The 23,517-nt window shown below is 44.6% G+C and overlaps 1 protein-coding gene across 3 annotated transcripts in view; it reads left to right on the top strand.

The window, feature by feature from the left end:
* spns2 (SPNS lysolipid transporter 2, sphingosine-1-phosphate) overlaps positions 1–20,355 on the top strand; it is a 70,549-nt gene extending 50,194 nt beyond the window's left edge. For 2 of the 3 annotated variants that reach the window (XM_064352181.1, XM_064352183.1), the window contains exons 5-13: positions 617–683; positions 3,167–3,309; positions 3,559–3,711; positions 3,922–4,111; positions 6,222–6,287; positions 7,285–7,383; positions 11,164–11,327; positions 13,700–13,746; positions 16,807–20,355. In XM_064352181.1, coding sequence (XP_064208251.1) covers positions 617–683; positions 3,167–3,309; positions 3,559–3,711; positions 3,922–4,111; positions 6,222–6,287; positions 7,285–7,383; positions 11,164–11,327; positions 13,700–13,742 — 925 coding nt within the window. In that variant the 3' untranslated portion in view covers positions 13,743–13,746; positions 16,807–20,355. The remainder of the gene's footprint in view (positions 1–616; positions 684–3,166; positions 3,310–3,558; positions 3,712–3,921; positions 4,112–6,221; positions 6,288–7,284; positions 7,384–11,163; positions 11,328–13,699; positions 13,747–16,806) is intronic. The other variant, XM_064352182.1, reaches the window with a different exon arrangement.
* Positions 20,356–23,517: the final 3,162 nt, after the last annotated feature.

Raw genomic sequence — 23,517 nt, 5'->3', positions numbered from 1 at the left:
AATTCCTAAATTCCTGATTCCTTTGGGTTTTCAACACCCAAATATAACACTAAGCATTACATTTACATTACGTTACATTTGTTTAGCAGACGCTTTTATCCAAAGCGACGTACAAAAGTGCATATCATGGTCATAGGAACAACTACAAAACACAGGTTCGATAAGGTATAATACACTGTTGTGTAGACACCGTCCAATGGGAATACCTATAGAGACTTATAATGCAGGCCATGTGCAGGTCATAAGGCTCAAATGGCCAAAGGCTATTCAGAGTTTTTCTTAATCAAACACGCGGAAAAGAAACAACCCGCTGCTCTTTCCCTAGGAATAAAGGCTGTTGGGTGTTTGCACTCCAAACACAAGTTCACGTCAGGCACAATCGAGATCAAGGCACCGGGTGGTTCACTTGAATGCGTATTCAGTTATCTGGGAACGTCATCAAAGATCAGTCTCGGTCTATGAATAATATTACACTCGGTGTGATTCACTCTTCTGTGCCAGGATCAGAGCAGGCTTTGGCTGCTCCCGCATCCTGAGTCAAATGAGATGTAGAGATGTTACGGCTTCACCTCAGGCCTGGGGATGCTAACGTTCGTTCTGCTGTTTTCTGTTGCAGTGGTCTGGGCTACATCTTGGGCTCCAGTGCGAAAGACGCGGCAGGAGACTGGCACTGGGCCCTGAGGGTAAGAGATCTCACTGGCTGTCCACGACGCCCACGCTCAGCTTATTTAGCTGGTCCTTCCGGAGAGCCATGCCCAAAGGGGGAATGCACTGACTGCTCTTCTGAGGGACACATGCTAAAACAGGAGGGCTGCTGATATGACACTGCAGAAAGCTGGCAGCCAAGCCTGGGATGGTGAAGCTGAGTCTGCAGTGTTATATTGGCTTCAGGCTCTCCCCGTCCATTCCTTCTTTAGCAGAAGATAAAACCACAGTGATTTCCGTTTAGTCATGCACTTCCTGTGGACACCATGATTATATTATGTTAAAAAAAGAGAAAATGTTTGGCCATATGAAGTATTTAAAATTAGCATTGACTGACATGCCCTGTACATCCAATGAAACACCTAGTCTGGGTTACAGTGCCAGGTCATCATGGAAATACCCATGACCTAAAATGACTAATCTTGCAAATTTTAACTGATATCAAGAAGAGGTGAAAGTGCCAATAAAGACAATTATTATATGCACCCCTGCTGCCTGTTAAACAATGCACAAATTCACACTCCCTTAATGTGGCCAAAGGAGATGAGATATCAGCTTCAATGAAATAGTGTGTTCTTAGTCCTACCGTAGAGCAGCAAATGATCTGTCAGAAGTCCCTTTGTAAAGCTGCACAGGGTAAAGTTTGCCAAGCACAAAGACAGCCTTGTTCAAAATACTTGGCCCTCCACATGTTAGATGTAGATGCCCAGAAGTACCATACAGAATACGAAAGCTCCTAGCAACAGTGGCGTGATTAACTTGAAAAATAATCTTCCTCTGATATTCTGGTCAAGGTCAAACCGGATGATAAAAATAATATCATGATTGCACCTTATAAGACCTTGAAAAAATAAAATACTGAAAATATATTTCAATAAAATACATAACAAATAACTTTTGCTTAAAAAGTACACTGCTATAAAATATATTCATTGTTTCAAAAAGGTTAACATATTTACAATATAGTGCTGTACATTCCACTTCTGTGGGGGAGGGAATGTGTCCTTCCAAAAATTTTACAAGTGTTGCAAAAAAGATGAAAGGCACTGGATGTTCGATCGTCATGCCTCCATTACCTGTTGTGGTATTAGTTGAGCAATCAGCGGAAACGGGATGTACATTTTTCACCGAATTTCAAAACAAGCGTGAGCCATATTGTTTTGGAGTGTGCATAGTTACCCATTAATAAAACAATTACGATCGGAGGAGATTTAATCATACTGCCCACTTTAAAAAAAAAGAAGAAAATAAACACATGAAAAGGTTTTGCCTGTGATATCCTGCTTTTAGGAAAAAACACTTTGTTCGGCTTTCCGTTTGTTTTCTGTGCCCGGATTTCGGCGGCTTTCCTTCTCGCAAACTTAGTGAGGGGTGGATGTTAGGGGGGGTTGGGGGGGGGGGTCACGGAGGAGGACTAGGAGCTGGGAGCTAGACAGCTCGCCTGTTCCATATCTCGCCTTCACAGGCCAGAGAGGAAAGGCCCTGGCAGACCTGCTGCGTGACCTCCCCACCTTTTAATTGCGGCAAGGAATGCATTTATCTGCCAATGGGAACGGCTCGCCGTGACTTACGAGGCCTTGCTTTGCATCTCGCTGGAGGATCTGGCGTGCAGGGCGGAGACGGGGAGCGCGGCCGCGTCTGCGAAGGCTCATTTGTAATCGTTTCGGCTCTGACCTCTTGCCGCCTGCAGCGCGTGTTCCGTCAAGGACATGTTGACCGCGGCTCCACAGCTCCGTCGTAGGCGTACGGCGGCCCGGCAGACGGACGGGCAGTAAAACAGGAAGCGCGGCATCGTGATTAAAGCAAATAGCCCCGCCCCGCCCAGCCCCGCCCGTCGGCCGGCAGGCTCGGGGGGTCACCGTGCCACGAAAGCGCCGATGCGGTGGAGGATCGCTTCTGGCAGACGAGATTGGTTTCACTCTGCCGAGCGGAGAGCGTCTCCCGGCGCTCGCCTGCGCGTAATCCGCCCTGCCGACACGCGCCCCTCTCCGTGCCGCTCGCACCGCCGCCCGAATCGTAAAGGGTAATAAAGGAGCTAATGCGGCATTGCGAGAGCGAGCGAGCGAGAGAGAGAGCGAGCGAGAGGCGGCTTTCGCGTGGAGCTCTGCAGTCACTCTATCGATTTCTGGGTAATTTCATCCACACAGCTGAACCTCTTCCTGCACAGACGTGAGGCGGTGACCAAGAAGGCTGCTTAGACATGTCAGCATGCGTGGTTGGCAAACATTTCAAATGAGTCTCCGATTTAGCAAACGGGAGCTTCTATCTGGTCTGGCTTTTCCCTGTAGTCACACAATACAGATTCCCCTCAGTTGCAGCAGGCTAGACATATACAAGGATTCACACATTGTGACAAACGTGTACAGGCTCGATAAGTCCTGCTGATGATGTCACTGCTGATGTAACCTGTGGGTGTGGTCTTAGCGCAGTTCCTGAAGCAGTCTTTTTTGCCTTTTTGAAGGTGTCCCCAGTTTTGGGGATGACGGCCGGGACCTTGATCCTGTTCTTCGTACCCGACCCCAAACGGGGGAGCGTGGACCAGCAGGGAGGGCAGCTGAGGATTCGCACGCCTTGGATCTGTGACATGAAAGCACTGGCCAAAAAGTAAGGGGCTCAAACTCAGCCTCAAACTCACGCACAGTTTCCTGAGAATGCCATTCCTCTCTGCGCAGAATGTATGCATGTATGTTGCAATTGTTCCATTTCCCTTTAGCTAATTGTGTAGTTCCTGTCATTCTCTTGTGGATTTGCCCATCGTGACATGCCCCACCATTGTATGCATTGTGTGGAACTGGGCCATCTCTTCTGACCTGAGGAGGAATGAAAGCGCGCTGGTTTTTCTCTCTCCGGCAGCCGTAGTTACGTGTTCTCCTCGCTGGCCTCGTCCGCGGTCTCCTTCGCCACCGGTGCTTTCGGCATGTGGATCCCGATCTACCTGTACAGGGCACAGGTAGTGCAGAAGACCGTGGTGCCCTGTACCAATGAGCCCTGCAGCAGCAGGGACAGGTGAGCAGTTCACACGCACCTTTCACACACACACACCTTTATCATGCTTAGTAGAGCAGCAATCTGGAGATGGTGGAGACTCAGGACAGGATGTGCTGCTTTTCATATCCATGAGCAGAACTTTAAACGTTAAGTTCTTACTTTGAATGTGTACTACTGGTTACTATGCAGCCTTATAAGGCCTTTTAAAAGTCTTTGGTCCTCCTCCAGTTTGATTTTCGGGGCTATCACCTGCGTGACGGGGCTCCTGGGAGTGCTGATTGGCGCGGCGACCACGCGCCTGTGCCGGCTGAAGACCGAGAGGGCGGACCCCCTGGTGTGCGCCGTCAGCATGCTGGGCTCGGCCATCTTCATCTGCCTCATCTTCGTCGTGGCCAAGAAGAGCATCGTGGGGGCATATGTGAGTGTTAGGCGAACGTCTGAAAGGTTTCAGTACCGTTGCGTGAACCTTAAAAAACCTTCTCTACGTATACATTACATTGCATTACATTACATGTATTTCTGTAATTCACTGGGAATGTTGGTCCCTTGCTGAGCTGTGACCTACTGTGACACATGCAGTAATGTGTGTGTGGTTTTTTTTTTTTTTCAATAATGATTGATATTCCCTGATCGTGTTTACGTGAGAGCTCATAAAGAATTCTCAGAGATTAGGCTTGTTTGGAATCTGTCAGAAAGGTGGACTAAGCCAAGAGGCTTATTGTTTTCTTGTTTAATTTCCTCGAAAACCAGGAAGGGCGTATTTAATTGCTAAGGGTTTGCCACTTGAAACAATGTGTGGCTTTTGGACTCACTTTTACGGTTATTACAAGGAAATACCATACCCCTTAGATTATGAACAATGGAGTCGCACCAGTGCATATGGACTATGTGCTGAGTGATCGAGAAAGAAGTAGCCAGATCATCCATGCCTCTGATTTCCCTACAGGTTATCAAACCCAACCTGTTCCTCTCTAGCGTATGTTTCTTTTGAATGGGGGCATCATGTAGGCCATTTTATGGTGTCTGATGTAAGTATTTGGCATTTTGGAGGTTTATGTTGAGCTATACTTAGCTGCATCACTGGCCCCCTCTTTTGGGTTGGGATGGGCTGGGGGGGGGGGGCTGTCTGTGTTCTGCCTGGCTGCTCCTAATGGCCCCCTGCAGGAACAGGGGCCAGGCCACCCCCAGCCATGCCCTGTGTCAGTTTCCAGGTGGTCACAATTCAGTCAGTTCAAGTCCAAATAGGCCAAATAGATTTTTTTCTGGGGAAATCCTACCATTTACCACTGTTTCCCATTATCTGGTCAAAACTTGAGTTGAGGCTGACTAATGCATGTGGGTTGATCCTAAATTGACCCCAATATTGACCACATTACCAGATGAATCCATAATTACTGAAGATAATGGATAGTCATAGAAAACGGCATCGTCGTTCCCGTAGACATTGCCCCATTACATTCGGTGCTCGATTTTCCATCAATTCCCCGCTTCCTCTGGCATTCAGTGAAACCTACAGACGGTTTAACGAGCGTGACTCGGTATCAGAATGCGCCGGCGCGTTTGAGCGAGTTCGGAACAGCTGCCGCTCCGTGACCCCGGCGCGCACAGGGCTGGCAGCTGATCTGTGCTCGCCGTTTCCCCGAGGGCTGCTAGTCGCGGCGTCCCAAAAGGGCGGCCCAGACGCCGCAGAGACGGTACCCGCCGCTGTCCGTCTGGCACGAGGGGTCGTTCCCATGGCAGCCGGCGGGAACCGGCAGACGCCGCGAAAAGTCCAAAGTCACCGAGAATTCACGGGATTCCAGCGCAACCGTATCTCCACAGATCCATTACACGAATGCCAGTGTCACCTGCTCCCGTCAACAGCTGGTCCCGACTTGTCAGGCCAGTCCAGACCATGCAATTGTAAAAGACAGGTCTTTGGCTGGGGTTTTTTCCTGATCTAACGCTCAGTAACTGCTCACCAATCGCCACTTCCTGACCAGTAATATGAACAGACTAATCCTTTAAATGTTATTCTTCCTCATGGATCAATGACAGCGCATGGCACACAGCAGTATACAGTCATACAAATAATTTAGAAGTTCTCACTGCAAATGTGGTATTTCAGACTTTTAAAAAACCAGGGGTACAAAGAAAGGATTTGATCTAGGAACAATGCTGTCACGAAAAGCTTCTGAGTTAACTTCCAGGCCTTCATAAGTCATCATAAGCTTGAATCTATTGGACAGTAGGAATATTTTTCAATGGTCAGTGCTGAATTTTACATCCGCATACGATATAGCCACAGTGGTTTCATCTTTCCATCATGAATAATAGTGAAGCTTGGCGCACGCTACTGCCAATGTAGGTTCAGGCATCTACAGGACAAACCATCTCATTGTGATATGTGCTGCAAATTTTGTGTACTGTAGCATGTTGGCAAAGATACTTATAATCATGACTTAGCCACAGGAGAATGCAACCAAAATACCAAATAGTAAGACCTTTGTGTGGGTACTAATGTCCTGTGTCTTCTTGTCTCTTTACAGTTCTGCATTTTCATAGGAGAGACGCTGCTCTTTTTAAACTGGGCCATTACTGCAGACATTTTAATGGTAAGGACTGCAACATATACTTATCCACTAAGAGGCTGGAAAGTTATGCTGCATTACAAAGCTGGTCAAATTTCTGGAAGGTTCTCAAAAACCGAGCAAATGTAAAAGTCTTGCGCAAAATGATGTCGGGGAGTGCAACTACTCCCCGGACAGAGCTAAATTCAAATACCACCCATGGAAAAATAGGATTCCCTTTTCAAAATAAAAGCTTTTTTTTTTCATGACTCCCCAGTATAGCTTCAATCAAGCCTAAGGAAAGTCAAACATAATTGTAGCATGAAAGAACAGACTCACCCTTATTCTACCATTAAGGATAAACCCACCGCCAGTGTCCCAAGAGGGAGATGGCAAAGGAAACTCCAGCACTCGCTGCCGGATTAGAAACAGTTCAATATGTTATTTAATAGGACCTGACAGTACTACAGGTTTGAGATGATGAGGAGGACTCGGCATGCATAATTGAAGACTCCTGTAGGGGGTTTTTTTTGGATGGATTAATGGGCCGACACCTGTTTTTATTTTTTTTTTTTACCTTTATTTACCCAGGGTAGGTTTGCTGAGCACAAATGCTTTTTTGCAGGAACGCCCTGCTGCACACTCATACACATTCACACCTGGGAGCTGCCCAGTACAACCACAATCTTCTATTGTTGGCCACTGAGCAGCTCCACTGGAGGGAGAGAACATTTTTTTTTGCCAATTAAATCAGGGAATGATTAGGTGGCAAGTTTTTGCGAGAGCCAGATCTGGGATTTTAGCCAGGACATCGGGGAACCCCCTACTCTTTGCGATAAGTGTCATGGGATCTTTAATGACCACAGTGAGTCAGGACCTCGGTTTAACATCTCATCTGAAAGACGGCATCTCCTAGAGCACAGTGTACTGCACTGGGGCATTGGGGTTTATTTGACCAGAGGGAAGATTGCCCCCTGCTGGCCCACCAACCCCACCTCCCCTAATGAATCCCCCCCCCCCCCCCCCGTTTCTGTCTGTGCAGCACGTCGTCGTCCCAACAAGAAGAGCCACGGCCGTCGCCTTCCAGAGCTTCACCTCGCACTTGTTGGGGGATGCTGGGAGCCCTTACCTGATTGGTCTGGTAAGACAGCACTGCTACCTCCTATTACTATGCCCTTCAATATAGTGGAAACCATTTTTGGTCAAGTTGTTCATACCCTACTTACGTTGAAGAGAGTAAATAGTTTCCCAGACTTTCATTTTAAATAAGGTGTTGGGGTTACAATATTTAAACCAAGCAGAAGGACGTTAGGCTGGTCTGTATGAGGGAGGACGAGGAAGATCAGAGTCATTGCTTGCCACTGTGAGGAACACAAAGAACATTCTGGGGAAGAGATTCTGGGCCCAGGGTTGAGGTGGGTTCACAGCATTTAAGTGGCGTGCATTCAAACAGGACATCTCTATGTCTAGTTACTCACTCACATAGCAGGATGCCAGAGCGACAATCATGGAAAAACACACGGGTGAAAAACTGAGCTGTGATTTTGCCGTTCCTCGCTCCATCCTGCCAGCTGCCTTCCAGTAACCAGCGTCTCGGGAGGCTGCATCGTTTGAATTAGGCAGTGTTAAAGAATGGCAGTAACTGGCACAAACAGGGTTGAGCATTCCTTGAATGCTCCCCGTGGCCTCCTAAATGTCCTGTCACGAACACCAGACAATGGCTGGTGTGCAGACTCACGATGTCGCACGGTTCCACAAAAAACTAACCGCGCGCCACTCGACATTCCTGCCGTTCCTCGCTAAAAACGCAGCGAGTTTCCAAGTTAACCAGTAACTCCTGAAGTACCTTACATCCCGCAGAGTCCTCCCTTTAGAACGAACCTCAGAATCGCGTTTCGTCATCCTTCCATGCGATGACTGAATGGTAAATAGACCCAGGGGGGTAAAGGTAGGCTGGCTCGCTGACTGAATACGCCGCTGACTGAACAGGTTCTTATCAGCCTGTTGCGCAATAAAATGATTGACACTGCGGTGAGGTTGTGCTTTTAATGTCTAACATGTGGTCTGGAATATGCTGAGCTGAATTCCAGCCACCTCACTCCTCTCAGGTGAATGTGCCTGGTACTTAATATGAGGTGAAACTGCATTACAACATGGCACCCAGATTCTGTAGAGCAGTGTACCTGAAATAAAAATAGTTTATTTCAGACAAGAAGTCCCACGGATAGCTTTGGCGCATAGGGACACAACAGCTGCTTTGACTGATGCCTCAGGTTTCCAGTTCATCACGTGTAAAGGCGTAATATCTCTTCGCACCATGAAATGTCAAGAACTCCTGGCACATGAATTGATCTCACTGGCATTTTAAGTGTGGAAAAGAACACATACTGTGACAGGAAAAAAAGGACCGAAAATGTCATGTCAAGCCCTTTTTTTTAACGGTGGCTGCCGTCTGTTTTAAGTGCACATACCGGGGGGTTCTCGATCGGCTAGGCTGGGCTGTTCAGTTGCATGTCAAAGAGAAATGAACATAAATGAAATTAGCCTATATGCCACTGGTAACCAACCCTGTTCCTGGAGATGTCCCATCCTGTATGGTTTCACTCCAACCCTAACTCAGCTCACCTCATTCAACAGCTACAGATATTCTTGAGCTGCTAATTAGTAGAATCAGGTGCGTGTAGGGTTGAAATGAAAACCAACAGGATGGTAGATCTCCAGGAACAGGGTTGGTTACTCATACTATACGCCCTATAGTAGTGTCTTTGGAGAAAATGAAAAACGTTGCCACGTCACTCTTTCTACCTCCGTTTCACCGCCTACACGTGGGGCCTGAACTGCACCCAGCCGAGCTGGCTTCCGCAGGAAGTGACACGGCACCCGCGGAATCGGGCGCTGCTCGGCCCCCCTGAGGAAGGAGCACGGCCACGGCGGTCGCTCTGACGCACAGGATGAGCCCACGTCTCGGCCTGTCGTAGCGGCGCGGCCCGGGGTGAAGTGCGTCAGAGCACGGCCCACTGTAGGCGCGGGAGATTTCGCGGGGTGGTGAGATTTTGGGCCGGTGATGCGCTCCTCTCCCCTGCAGCCCAGGACTGAATGGAGCTCCCAGCATAAAAGGAGAGAAAGGAGAACTGAGCCGTATTGCTTAGCAACTCAGAGAGCTTCTGGTCACCCACTCTGATGATTGGCATTTACACGGGCCCATATATCCAGCTGTCATAGCTCTCTGATTTGCTCTAATATGCTGCGTATTACCTTATGTATTCTAATAGCAAGTCTCTTTACCTGGCACAGTTTAGTTGAATACTGTTCTGTAGTATTACACATTGCATTACAAATACGCAATTCAGTATCGCCTTAAGCACTTCTGGTTTGGTATCTTAGCAAAGGGTATAACAGTAGAGTATCCAGAATTTAAACCTGCAGTCTCCGTTTACGTGAAGTCCAGTTCTCTTCTCTACTACATCATATGTGCATGTCAGTGGAGTAACTTCGACAAGCGGATGGCTCTTTTGTGGCCACGGTTGCTGGGAGGATTGCTTTAACATGACTGAACTTCACTTGAAGTGAAAGCCACAGTGAGAAATTAAGGACAGTTTTAGTCTGTATTCATTTTTCATCTGTCTTGCCTGATAGACTCTCCAGGTTTAAAACATCAAAAGAAACAGGCCTTCATTTTTGTGAACAAAGAATTAATGGTGCTTCTCATGTGGCAAAATGTTTTGTGTTAAATCTGATACAGTGCACTTTACTCGTATAGAGTACATCTTGTATTTCTTAAGTTGCATTTAAAAATAAAATTATACTGTGTATCCCTAATACCTTATTATACATGTGAAATATGGGTCTATAGAAGTATCAGAGAAAAAATCTAAAGGCTTAATTTACAACCCACTCTTGCAGCCAAAAGTTTTTTTTTAAACTAGTGTAATAATCTGCTTTTTTTTCTCAATCTCCAGTATTTATGGGATAATGTTTCCTCATGTGGCTTTTAAATGTCTGTTCAATGAAGCCCAAGCAGAAAGCAAACAGAAACACTTTGGCACCAGCTCTCTTCAGCCTCCCCTGGGGAATATCACAAAATCAGGCTATTGATAATCATTACAGATAATCTACAGACTAATCTAATATGTCTTAAACCGCTGGGTGTTTTTTTTTTTACCAAAGAACAAATCACTGGGTGTCTGATTTTGTCAATCAGTACCTCAGCTGGATTCATCGTCTAAAATATGTTTTACTTTACCATTTTGAACTAGAAATGAAATTGAAGTATTTTTCATAATAAGTATATGAAAATTAACCCTGGGAGAGTGTTAGTTGAATGCGTCAATCACACACTGAGTCAGTGTTCCCTTGTGAGACTGATTCATGATTAATGCGTGGTACTGTATGTCTGACCAAACACTTTCCCTGGATTTGTTTGGGTCACACAGAACCCCTCTGGATTCCTTTTACATTTGGAGCAGTCAGTCTAAAGCAGGACTCCTCAGTCTTATCCAGAAATGGCTGGTGTGGGTGCAGGCTTTTATTCCAACCAAGCAGTTACACACCTGATTCTACTAATCAACCACTAGAGTCTTTGCAAAGGATCTTGATTAGTAGAATCAGGTGTGTAACTGCTTGGTTGGAACAAAAGCCTGCACCCACACCGGCCCTTTCTGGATAAGACTGAGGACCCCTTCTCTAAAGGTTTCATCTGTTTGAGGTGTGCATGCAGGCTTGGATCGGTTTCTGATCAGTTGTGTAAATATCAGCATCATTTCTGGTAAATATCAGCACGGAGGTACAGTTCCCTGGGTGGATATGGGTCAGAGATACATTTTTCTCAGGACTACAGATATGTGCATAGGCTTTTGTTTGATAGGGTCGGGACTGTATGGAAACGTAGTTCATTTGGGTGCGTGCGTCTGTGTGCTGTCAGATCTCGGACGCCCTGCAGAAGACCTACGCCAAGTCGGTCCTGTGGCAGTTCCTGAGCCTGGGCTACGCCCTCATGGTGTGCCCCTTCGTGATCGTCCTGGGGGGGATGTTCTTCCTGGCCACCGCCCTCTTCTTCCTGGACGACCGAGAGAAAGCAGAGAAACAGTAAGCCCCCCCCCCTGCTCTGCAGCAACAATCCCAGTCTGGACCCACCAGTCTCGGGCATTGTGCGGTTTATGGATATGATCTAGCATAGCACTTTTACTGCCAAATATCACACAGAATGTGGATAACCGACACGGTATGATTACACACAGTGCATATCATACTAATCTTAATTCTATAACATTTACTAAGTGGAAATAACCTCACCTAGTGTAATAACAGTGGCCCAGATTTTAAATGTTCTATTTTCATGGAAGATTTACAACAAACTGCGGACCTCCCAGTAACTGGTCTATGAATAGGATATAATAAAGATGTATTAGATGCAGTATGTTGGTTACCAAATGAAAGTGAATTAAATGAAAATGCTTTGCATATGTACAGGTTGGTGTTAAAAAGAGGGCATAGCATAAGTTACATTTAAAGGCCTTCGGGTTTGCAGCAGTCTTGGAAATCTGTAAATATTCCTGATAGGAGAGGTGAACCGGCAGGAAAGGGAAGCCTTTCAACAAAGACCTTTTAAAATGGACGCCGTTGCGACGCTGAAAGGATGCTGTGGTCATTTACGTTAATGCCCCTGGGGGTCAAGGGTTCAACAAAGGCATTACTGTGAATGAAAGCACAGCATTAGGTTTTGCAGTAGATATGAGCGGGAGAAGGGAGCAGCCACATCTCTGAGCATGTCATGGTCCTGGCACTGGAGCCAACGCAAGCTATTCTGAAGGGATGGGCTGTCATTACATTGTCTTTTTTAAGTACCACCCAACATTTGCAGAAAAAACAAGCATATTTTTCACTTTAACTGAGCTGGCATCAGACAACCGCATCCCATTCCCTTAAAAGGCGAAGATAAACACTCTGGGACCCTGAAAGCATTTTCTCTTTCGCGTCCTTTTATCAGGATCACTTCCTCCATGCCGCTCACAAAGACTTCCTTCCTGCTGGATGGGGGGGACATATTTAGGCAGGGTGGCAATGTGATGCCTAATGCCCATGGCTCCCTGTTGCCCTTGTCAGTACATAGCCTATCCCATAATAATCTCCTGTTTCCACCAAACAATGGGGACGTTGTGGGCTTATTGAAAGTGATCTGAAGCAAATCATCCACTGGTATTTTTTACAATTACATACAGATAATCACACTATTTTTCATATTTTTCACACTCGACTTTTCATATTTCAGTGTCATCGTTCCCAGAGTGGAGCACAGGCTAAAGAGACGGCAGTCACATTTTTTGTGCAGATCTTAAGCAGCAGTAAGCAAACTGGCCAAGTTTTTTGTGCCATATCCACCTCGGGGATTATTGTGGAACAGCAGTACTTTCACTGCTTTGTTTACACTGCTCTATGGTCCTCTAGCCACTATCTAACCACAGCACATCCCGAAGTCTATCATCACTGTACAAAGCCTTGTGCAAATGCGATGAGCCCCTACAGCAGTTGCTAGGAAGTCGTTCATTTCCAAGAAAGTTAGTTCATCGCGCATCCATTCCCCGCAGATATTTACACAAGTAGAAGCTACAGTATGAGTTAGCATGCAAATTTACAGGCTGTGACCGATTTACATTTTAAATGAATGTACATTTATTTTAGACAACAAGCTTGTGTGCATGAAAAACATCATGTGGACCAAAATGTGCAGGAGCACTTCGGAGTGTACTTTATGTCTGAGCTCGTGAGAGGGCCAAAGCGAGCTGTAAGGTTGTATGATTTGAATGATGTAACCGAGACAACAGTGCTATAAATAGTCATTTATTTATTTATTTTTTAAAAAGAAGCTTTTAAGAGTCACGCAGCTCCCTCAAAAATATCTACCAAAGTGTTCAATTTGTCAGCTGTCCTTTGATTTCGTGCCCTATAAATAATCCAAGCAGCACGAGAGAAGCTCTTTGGAACGCTGTTCTATTCATGGTCTGAAGTGCGTCTTATTACTATGAGGCTGTCTGTTTTGGGAAGAGAGGTTCCGTTAATAGCTGCCCGCGTTCTCACGCGCAGAGACCTCGCCAGGCGGCTGCGCAGCCGGGGGCCCATCTGCGCAGACCCCGCAGCCCCTCAGGCGTGTAGCAGGCAGCCTGGACTGCGTGAGCCTCACAGGCACCCAGCCAAGCTAGGCATGCTAAGGAAAAAAATCTGATTTAAATGAAGAGAGAAGGACATAATAATAAAAATTATTATTATATACCCGCTACTTAGCTGAGGCCCATTGACTCCAGTTAATTATCCATAATTATTATTATTATGGATAATTAACTGGAGTCAATGAATGTTTGTTGTTTATGATGTGACATGACCCATGATTTTTTCCCCTTTAAAAGATATGTATGTGTTCTCCTGTCCAGCCCATCTGACAGCTGTTCTCCTCTCTCATTCAGGTTGAGTCAGCTGGCCAAGTCACCATCCTCTGTCAAGGTATGATCAGGTAACTGTTTCTTGCACCTGTAAATGCAGTCATTGCACAGCCCCCACAGAAAAATGACAAATTCCATAACACGGAGCCTCTTTCATCCACTTCTGACAGGCTCCAATGATCAAGATTTGAACTGAGTTTCGTATTTCAAAGAGAGTTGCTGCGAATTATCCCAGCCATCTTGGGGTGTCCTCCTTTGGTGGGAGACGCCTCAGTCGCTGTCTGTAAGCCTGTCATTGCTGTGCGTCTGGCTCAGTGTCACAGTCTGCCCTCTCTCCCCCTCCCCCTTTTCCTTATCTGAGACAGCCACTTGCAGAGTGGAGCCTCCCAGCCTAATTACTGTGGCCCACAGCAGAACACAGACACAGACACATACGCACACACACACACACGTACACACGCGCACACACACACACACACACACATGCATACATGCTTTCGTGTGCACACGCACACGCACACACACACGCTTAAGTGTGCACACACACACACACATGTGCGCACAAATGCACACACACACACACACAGGCACACACATACACATATACACACTCACACACATGCACACACACATACATGCACAAACACTCTCAGCACACGCCCACACACACATACACACACACACACACAGGTCAACGAGCTGGGGCAGGACAATGGGGCTCGACAGAAACAATAACAAGATTAAGCCCAGACAATTTGATTGGGAGGTCAAAGATTTGTGTTGTGGTGGTATTATTTCTCCTCAAAGGTTATCGCGCAGAGGCACAAGTCGCAGATTGATTAACCCTCTGGCCCTTTGATTCCGGTGCGAACAGCCAAGCTTTTCAACAGGGATTTGTAAGGAACACAAATAGAGGGTTGAAACTTAATTACAGTGAGTGGAACGAGCATGGATCATCTTCATTAGCAGGGTGATAATTTCAGTTGGCAAAACAACACATCATGCACAGGGAAGCATGAAAGAATAGTTGGCAATTTTCAGCCCACAATTTACATTCTTTTTTGCTTTGTTTTTTTCCGTCTAATCAGAGCACTTTGTTGCTCATTTGTGTTAAAAGATTTATTTAGTTGCTAAAAGAAACACAAATATTGAGGTCTGGACTACACAGCCCTGTTCAGAATGAAAGGATGCCTTGAATGAAAAACTCAGCGACCGTCAATCATGCCCTTGAAAGCAAAGCCAATCAGCAAAGTATATCATTCAAGTGCAGCGGTGCCTTGCACGTGTCACTCACAAATTAGGTACACACGGATCAATGCAGTTCAGGGGGGTCAGCCATCTTAACAGAGACACACGGGATAGCCCAGACAGCCCCTGCCCTCTTCCCCTCCTGTTAATCAGTGGTCATGCAGCAAGGCTTTGATCTGACAGCATCTGAGAGGGGAGTAATTGAAACATCGCGGATGCCATTTGATTACATTAGGCAGCGGGAACAGTATTTAACTGAGGCGGGAGCCCTGTTCGCGGGTGAAAAGCAGGTAGTTAGCGGAGGGAGGCGGGAAGGGGAGGGATCTGGGTAAACCACGCGGCTTTAATCGCTGAACCCTTAACGCATCACAAGCCATAAATATTTGATGGCGCAATAAAGATGGAGCTCAGATAGCAGAGCATCCAATTAACTTGCACTGTGGGGCACCACAGGCCAGCCAGAGCACCTTTCGCTAGGCTGCTGTATAAAGAGAGATTAATATTGTCAATCGATTGAATCTAACAGTGTGGGTGGCAAAACGCCGATAGAATCTCTGCGCATATCCTAACTGTCGTGGAGTACGCGGAACGACAGGAAGCCGAAAGCCTTGATTCAGCAAAGCTGGGGACAGAAATGAACCAAAAGGCTCCTGTCCCTTTTACCTTCCCTCTGTCTGTGGCCTTGGGGAGACCAAGAGGGCAAAGTTTTGGCTTCACGACACAAATGGGACCTTTCACCGATGTGTTGTTTTTGGCATTTGCCGAGTGGCCGGCCCCATTTCCAAATTTGTCCATAAAGCTGTCCAAGCTAGGCACCCTCAATCACAACACAACAATTTTTGACAACTGGTTGGACTCTGTGATTACGTTTGTTTGTCCCTCGCTTCATCCAGTGTCCTTTGTCCACATGGATGAAAATTAATGTCAACTTTAAGTGCGTCTGGAATGCAGGATTTTGAGCTAGCTGTTCAAGTAGTATCAGTGCAGAAATACCTTCATGATATCTGTTTTTTTTTTTTTTGGTCATATTGTTATCAATTCGAAGTGAACTCACAGACTAATTAACAGTTTCTGTCTCATTATCATGTCAAATTAAATTCAGACGCCTGGAGTATCACTGATATTTAGGTCTCTTTATTGCTTTTTGAACTACTAGCTTTGATCCAAGGTATATTTTCTTGCTTCAAGGTATCGGGTATGAAACTGTGTACTACAGGTTACCATTTAATGCTGAGGAAGAGCAGAATTTTAACTCAGTGCTTTACGAACTGAAAAAGCTATTTTCTCCACATATACTCTTGTTTTGTTCGTGAAATCTGGCAGTGCAGTGCTAATGCTGACTATGCTTGCTTATAATGTGTCAGTGTGTTGCTCATGTGAGTAAAAGGAGCAGGGAAGAAACAGGCCCAGGGCTATAATCCGACAGTCGTTTACAGCAGCTCTATGGAATATCCGGCCTGATCATCCCACATAATAAAAGAGAAATAATGGCAGAGAAACATCTTCTCTAATTACTCTTCAGAGGGTACAGCAGCCAATTGATAAGCAGTTTAACTTGGCTCAAACCGGTCTTTGTTCATAATTATACTACTGTGTACAAATTATTCAGGGTTTATAGGTATCAGAGATTATTACAGACGTGATATAATTGGAAGCATTGGGGGGTCTGTTAAGTGACCATAACATGCACAAATGTAGGGCGGGGGGCATTACTGACACCAGTATTTTGAAGGGCCCAGTTTGAGATGGGTCCCAGTAGGCATGTTGTACCAGTGGGGCCCGCCAGCAAGACAAACAGATGGCCAGCAGCTCTCCATCCGTAATTACGGGAATATCCTGTGGGGAAGCCAGACCCTAACCGCTTTCCATTTCCTCTCTCTCAGGTCTAAACGTGAGGAGAGCTGTGGGAGGAGTGGAAGAGCGAGCAGAACGGGGGAGGAGAGGAGCCCAGTTCTTCACCTGCATCATCATCGCCGCCATTACTATAACTACTTTCGTCGTTGATATTTACACTTTGAAGACTGTGTGTAAAACTGGAATGAAGGAGCACCGCCTATCCAAAGAAACCCGCAGTACACCATGAAGTCACACGCGAAGAAGGACTGAGACGCGAAACCAGCTGCGCGGCTGTGCGAGGTTGTCGGTGCTACAGGCCGCTAGGCGTGTCAGGTGACACAAACTCACCCCGCCCACCCCCTCCTTCCCGCCCCCGTGCAGTGCCAGTGCCATACTACTGAAGAGAAGGATAAGGGTGTCCTACCGTCTGTCAATCTGCACCAAGTGCATTATCACAACATTCCTTCCCCAAATCTGCACTGACCGCAGCAGCCGACAGGAAGTCGCTGAAAATATCAGAGCAGTGACCTCCCTCAGTTGCCCTTGACGACGACAGCGCCTGGAGAACCAGCCTTAAGACTTTGAGCCTGACGAAACTGCAGGGCAGACCTGCTCTGTTGGTGTTTTTTTCTACGTCACAATGTCTAGCACTTACAGTAGATAATATATAAAGTGCCAGCGTCACCACATAGTAAATTGTCCGATACGTAACATTCACTGTCACAATGGAATAGATTTTTGTATTTGTTGTTATGACTATGTATAGAAGTGGAACTGGAACGGGAGGTTATAACCTATGATTGTTTCATAGAGGGCATGTATAAGATTATTAATATTGCACATGAAAAGACATAGAGAAAAGGAGAAATGTAAGACTTGCGCATTGCTCTAAAACTCTCCAGCTGGCATTTTGATTTATTGATCTGTTGACTTATAGCCTGTCCCACAAAAATATTTGGCAAATAATATTAACAAAATGATAACAAACAAAATCTTTGATTAATTTAGGTGTGTATGCCAAAAAACATGCCCTGCTTCTCTTGTGTGAAGACACACTGGGAATTTTAATGGATTGGTGCAACCTACCTTCCAAACTCTTATCTTAGAACAGTATGTGCAATTTAAGGATTGATTACAGACTTCCTGGTTTTGAATTCCTGAACTGCCGAAAAATGACAGTTACACAGAACATCGGATAAGATTTGGAATCCAAGCTCAATAGAACAGAAGGCTTTGTTCACAGGTTCACCCCCTCCTCCCACCACCCCCCACCCCCTCTTTGTAGATATCCAATTCCTGAGAAGTGCTTTTTCCCTGGCAGGAGGTTTTTCCATTCAGCTGCAAATTAATTAGTCACAGAAATCTACCCCTGAGGAAAGAAAAACTGCCAACCAAACCTCAAATTAAACTAGATACACTGTAGTTTGTATAGTTAGTTTTTTTTTTCAATCTAGCACTGCATTGAATCCCAAAGAAAGCTAGCAATGCAGGTCAGCTCACGTTTTCTGAGACGACATGGTTTGACAAAATCTCTTTGATACGTAATGGATTGAAAATGCACCACCTACTGTATAGCTTACCGTGATCAACAAGAGTGGATCTGTGCCATTAAGGCTTTTCTTCACAGGAGACGTCCCTGGGGGGGGGGGGGGGTCTAATAAGGGAATAGGGGGGTTATTGCTTGGTTTTATTGCCCCATGGAAATGTCTGCCTTTAAACTTAAAGCTGTGTTCTTTCCCCCCAGGAATCCCTATATCAGCATTGCTTCTTTCTTACACAGAAAAAAGACAGTTGCGTATTTTGTTAAAAGCATTGTGCTGAACAAGGCTTGCATTTAGAGGAAAATTGGGAAGAGAAAACAACCTCATGACCTGATTTTTGTCGGCATGTGGAATTTGTCCTGGACCCCATCTTGTTTTTCTCTTTTTCTCTTGATTCTTTTTGTCAGCTATCAGCACATATTGACGTTCTTCTGTCCAAACAATGTGTTTACACCGAAAATCAATATTATTAAGCTCCTTTCTTTTTGTGGTTCTCTAATGGAACTTCCTTTTTTACAGATAAGTTTTTATATATAATTACTATAGAGATATATGGATATATCATGCAGCAATTTTAATATATTATAAACAAAAGCTTGGACACAATGTATTTATATGTTTGTTACCACAATGAAGAATCCCTGTAAAGGAAAGTTAATGGACTTTATGTATATTTTCACCTTTTTGTTTGAGTTATGTGTTCCTACAAGTTTATTGTATCACAGTGAAACAACACCATTCTGTTTACATCGCAGCAAATCACAATGCACTTACTGTGGTCACATGTCAAACAACAGTGCCCACAGACAGAAAGACTGTGTATGTTAATGCAGAGCTCCCATTGAATTGATAACGAGCTTTGTATTGGCCAGTTCTCATCTGCTGGGTGGCTCAACCTGTTAAGGCACTGTTCTAGTGTATGGATGGGCCCCAGGGTTAGATATTAATTCTGTATTATGCCAGTACCACCTGTAACCAGCTGCCCCACATGGCTACGTGCAATTGGTCGTGGGGGTTGCCTGGGGAAGGTTGGGTTTCAGTCAGCTGGGATGACAGCATCTCATTGTGCACTAGCGAACCCCACTGGTTTGATCAGGCACATGCCGGTTCGCCTGTTGAGCTGCCCGTGAAGTATCTCCCTCTCCCTGAAGTGTGGGCGAGCCCATCTTGTGAACTGCAGCGTGATAAGAATTGGCATTACGTGCTTCTGAGGATGTCCTATTCTTGTCTGTGCTCTGCAGAATCCATGGTGGAGCTGATATGCATACAATTCAGCATTCCAATTGGGGAGAAAAAGGCAAAAATTTAAATAAATAAAATTTAAGGACTAAATCCTCAAATGTTCTGAGTTTTGGTAATCTGGCAATCAGTTTTGGCAATTGCTTGGTAATTGAACCCTTGTATCTGAGACTGAAATGCTTTGTTGGGCCCTTCTGCAAGTTGAACTAATCAATCAAGTGAAACACATACATTAATACCACCTGATTTGATCATGGTTTCATGCTTCTACAGTTAGGCCAACATTTTGAGTTGTATTCAGTGATGAATCCACTGTTAAGAAACTGTCATGTCTACAGTGCTCACTAAAGCAACACCCATGATGAAACAGGAGGCTGGCATTTCATGGCCACAGTAATTTGTAATTGTTTTGAGTCATTTAACTGATCTTTTTTTTTTTTTAAGCGGTGCTCTTGAAGTAAAGATGATCTGAACTGGATAAGCTACAGTGGGTTCACAATGCCAAAACTAGGTCTTCACTATTTTAAATGAGGTTTTTTTTTCTCCTTTGTTTTGTTTTGAAGAATTACTATTGAATAGCACCTGTTCGTCACGGGGGAGATGTGATGTAAGATTGTGCTCTTTCTTGTCATACAAGAATCATGTAAAATTATAATCCTATTTCTGGGTTTAAACAGAAAACAGAAGCTGTTTTATTTTTTAGAGCGAGTGTGATTAAAAATGCTGTCTAGGAAGTGACTGTGACACTCCCTCTGGAGTGAGAAGAAATGTACAACCATATGTCAATGATCAAATAAACTTATTTAATCAAAGCAGTTTGGTGGCCACTGGATTTCATTTGTACCATATAGTCAAAAATCCTGTTCATTATAAACAATATGTTTTGTTAAGGATACAAAAGTACTAATCCACATCAAAGGTATAGAATCTGCCATTATCTACTGCTATTAATTCTGCTAGAGGAATGGTCATTGTACATGTATTTAAGTAGCACGTTATTGGAATATAAATTTGACATATGTACCAAAATGGACTTTTGATCAAATGTTCTTGTGCACAATTTTAATTAGAATTCTTTAAAAGGAAAAATTCACTTGGAGATGTGAACAGTTTTTTTCAGGTTTTTTCTGTGGTTAACCACATCCAACAATTTAGTGGGTGGAGATTTTCTAAACAGGCAACACCCTACACCCAACACTAGTGCCTTTTAAAATCTGCATGGATATTCCAGATTTGGAGTTCATTTTAAATTGCTGTATGCAAAGATGCCCTCCCCCTTCAAAATTGTGTGACTGGAAATACTATATCACATAGAAAAAGAGGTATGTAATAAATAAAAGTAATGTACGAGTTCTTTTAGAAAAATACCTGAGCGGGGGATGGGGGCGGGGGGGGGTCAGTTTGCTGCTATACGGCTCTTATGGAGACTTCACAAAGGCCTGATTTTATCAAGGCAAGGAAACATTAGCTTGGCTGGGTAGGCCTAAGCCCTGAATGAAGCCTTGCATTGTTTAGGGAATGAAGCCTTGCATGTTCCCCACTCAACCCGGCTTCAGTGCTGGGCAGGGACTCACTGAGGCGGTAAGTGGTATTATTTATAGCTTTACCCTGCGAATAGGTCACCGATGTGGGGCCATTTGTGTCTGAATGGAGACGCGGAGGACCGTAGTGAAAAGGTATGTGGTGAGGAACGGGGACTGACAGGGCGCCAGGGGAAGGAGCACACAGGTTCCTTACAGATTCCAACATTAAGCATAAAAAATGTTTTCATCTCCTGGGGAGGAAGCTATTTTAAATTTCAAAAAAGAACACACAAATATGAATGGTCACTCAGTTTCAGCGATATTTATTTGCGGAAATCCGTTCCTCAAGAAAGCAAGCCAACAGAGATTTTGACAGACTCATAACAGGCTTGTTCATGTTCCCATCATTGTGAGGCGGTTAGCTCTCATCTTGCATTGCGGGCTTTTGTTGCAGAGAAGTATTGATCTAAGCGAATACTTTTTGTGCCTTTGTTTATGGTTCGCTGCCTCTTTATTGACTGTGGGATTCAGAGTGAGTCTGGGAGATTAGGGAACATTTTAAAAAAAATAAATGTACTGGAGGGAATTTCTCAGCAGAATCGTTTCTCTGAATCATCTCAATGTCTTTCACACTGTCTAAAAACCCACCCCACCCACCCCCATTGGAGAACGAGTGACTAACGTTTTGCGAGCAAATGCACTAAACCAAAGAACAAGCAGGAAATACTGGGGTGTAGACAGGAAACGGAGACACCATAGTCAGCTGGAAATTCTATGTTCCCCCCTCCCCACTCAAAATAAAACACTGAGGATACCACAATGGAATTTTGGGGGCCTTGCCTACCTGTATAACTCCTGTAACAAATAAACTCCTGAAACTATACAGCTATACAACTGGATTGAACTGGAGGACTGAGTGTCTTTCACTTCCCATGCTAATGTTCTTCATTCATATGGTGCTTCAGTTAAATTCAACCTGATATAAACGTAATTAAGAACAGAAATCAAATGCCAGCGACAGTGTCTTAAACCACACAAACCAGTATGTGCGTAATATTTCTCAACATGCAAAATATATGTAGCTTTTTATTGAAGAAATAAGAAATACAAAACTATGAGAAAAGAAAGAAAAAAGAAATAATTATGTGCCTAATCCCAGTGTAACTTGATTGTCAAAGAAACTGCTATATGTGAAGCAGGGGTCCGGTGAGTAATGCAAGTTACATCAGTAAGTTACATTAATGGTATTATTCTTATTTATGAGTATAAGGGTAATGAATAATTAGGTTGCAAATATTTTGCATAATGAGAGAGAAACTGTGAAAGACAGAACACTTTGATAATATATAAAGGCATTTATATCAGAAAGATAAACAGAGAATTTGAAATACAGACGGAGGGAAGAACAAAATAAGCAGAAAAAGAAGAGACCTCATCTAACACTGTCAATTATTTGACTCTTATGTCATGAAGAGGACAATTATGGCCAAGATGTTAAGAGAGGAGTTGCTTAATTTATTTCCATAGGAATGCAAAGACAGACAGAAGTAAAAAAATCCACAACATTGACGGGAGCCAAGACCAGGAATATTCTGTGAGGGCACGCTTGGCAAACTGTAGAATAATCCAGATTAGCCAGGGAGATATACTGTATAGGTGAGCCTGCACCTGGTCAATACAATCTCCACTGGCCCTTTTCAATTTTGACAGTTTAAAATAATGTCCTTTAAATATAATGGTGCACAACAAATCCATTCAGATTTTCTAATTTTATTTTATGCATAGTGGTTCAAAGAAAGGATTGGCATTAGATTTGGGTTCACGTGCACTGGGAAAAGAGGAAATTACAGGGAACCTGACAGGAAATGGCCTTGGAGCTAATGACAACACGTTAGGTTGGGTATCGGGAACCTTTGATGAAAATCACTGAAAAATACAGGTTTTCAAAAATACAAAAGAAAGAAAAGTAAGATGCTCTTTGAGAGCTCTTTAATGTCTCTCTGTACCTCCTGTGTAATTTCCAGCCCATCGGAAGGGACACAAATGAGGAGGCTACTCTAAATGATAGGAAGGTCCTTCATGGGAAAACCTAAAGATGCTACAATATCGACAAGTTCATACTGAGCACTGGAACGGAAAAGGCAGCCGAGTGAAAGGCCGTTCTCACGGGCTGCGGTCGTCACAACCTCCTCTGTTAGCCTCAATGGGACGCTTGCGGCCGAGGATTTTGAAGTGGACCGCAACCTCTCGCGGTCAAGCTGCCGCCTCTTGGCAGTTTACTCTTTTAAACTTTTGCTGCTTGGCCGCATAACGTAACAATATAGAACCTCAAGGGCTTCAATTCTCTCCATCATTTTTGTGTAATCAGATGCTAGTGACATCTGGCTGGTAATGGCACCATAGTAACATACTGGACATGCCCACTGAACACCTGACTATGATAAATAGCCAACCG

The sequence above is a fragment of the Anguilla rostrata genome, chromosome 9 (genome assembly GCF_018555375.3).
Source record: "Anguilla rostrata isolate EN2019 chromosome 9, ASM1855537v3, whole genome shotgun sequence".
Taxonomy (NCBI): domain Eukaryota; kingdom Metazoa; phylum Chordata; class Actinopteri; order Anguilliformes; family Anguillidae; genus Anguilla; species Anguilla rostrata.
The sequence above is the reverse complement of the archived record's forward strand: the minus strand, read 5'-3'. Positions and strand labels throughout refer to the sequence as shown.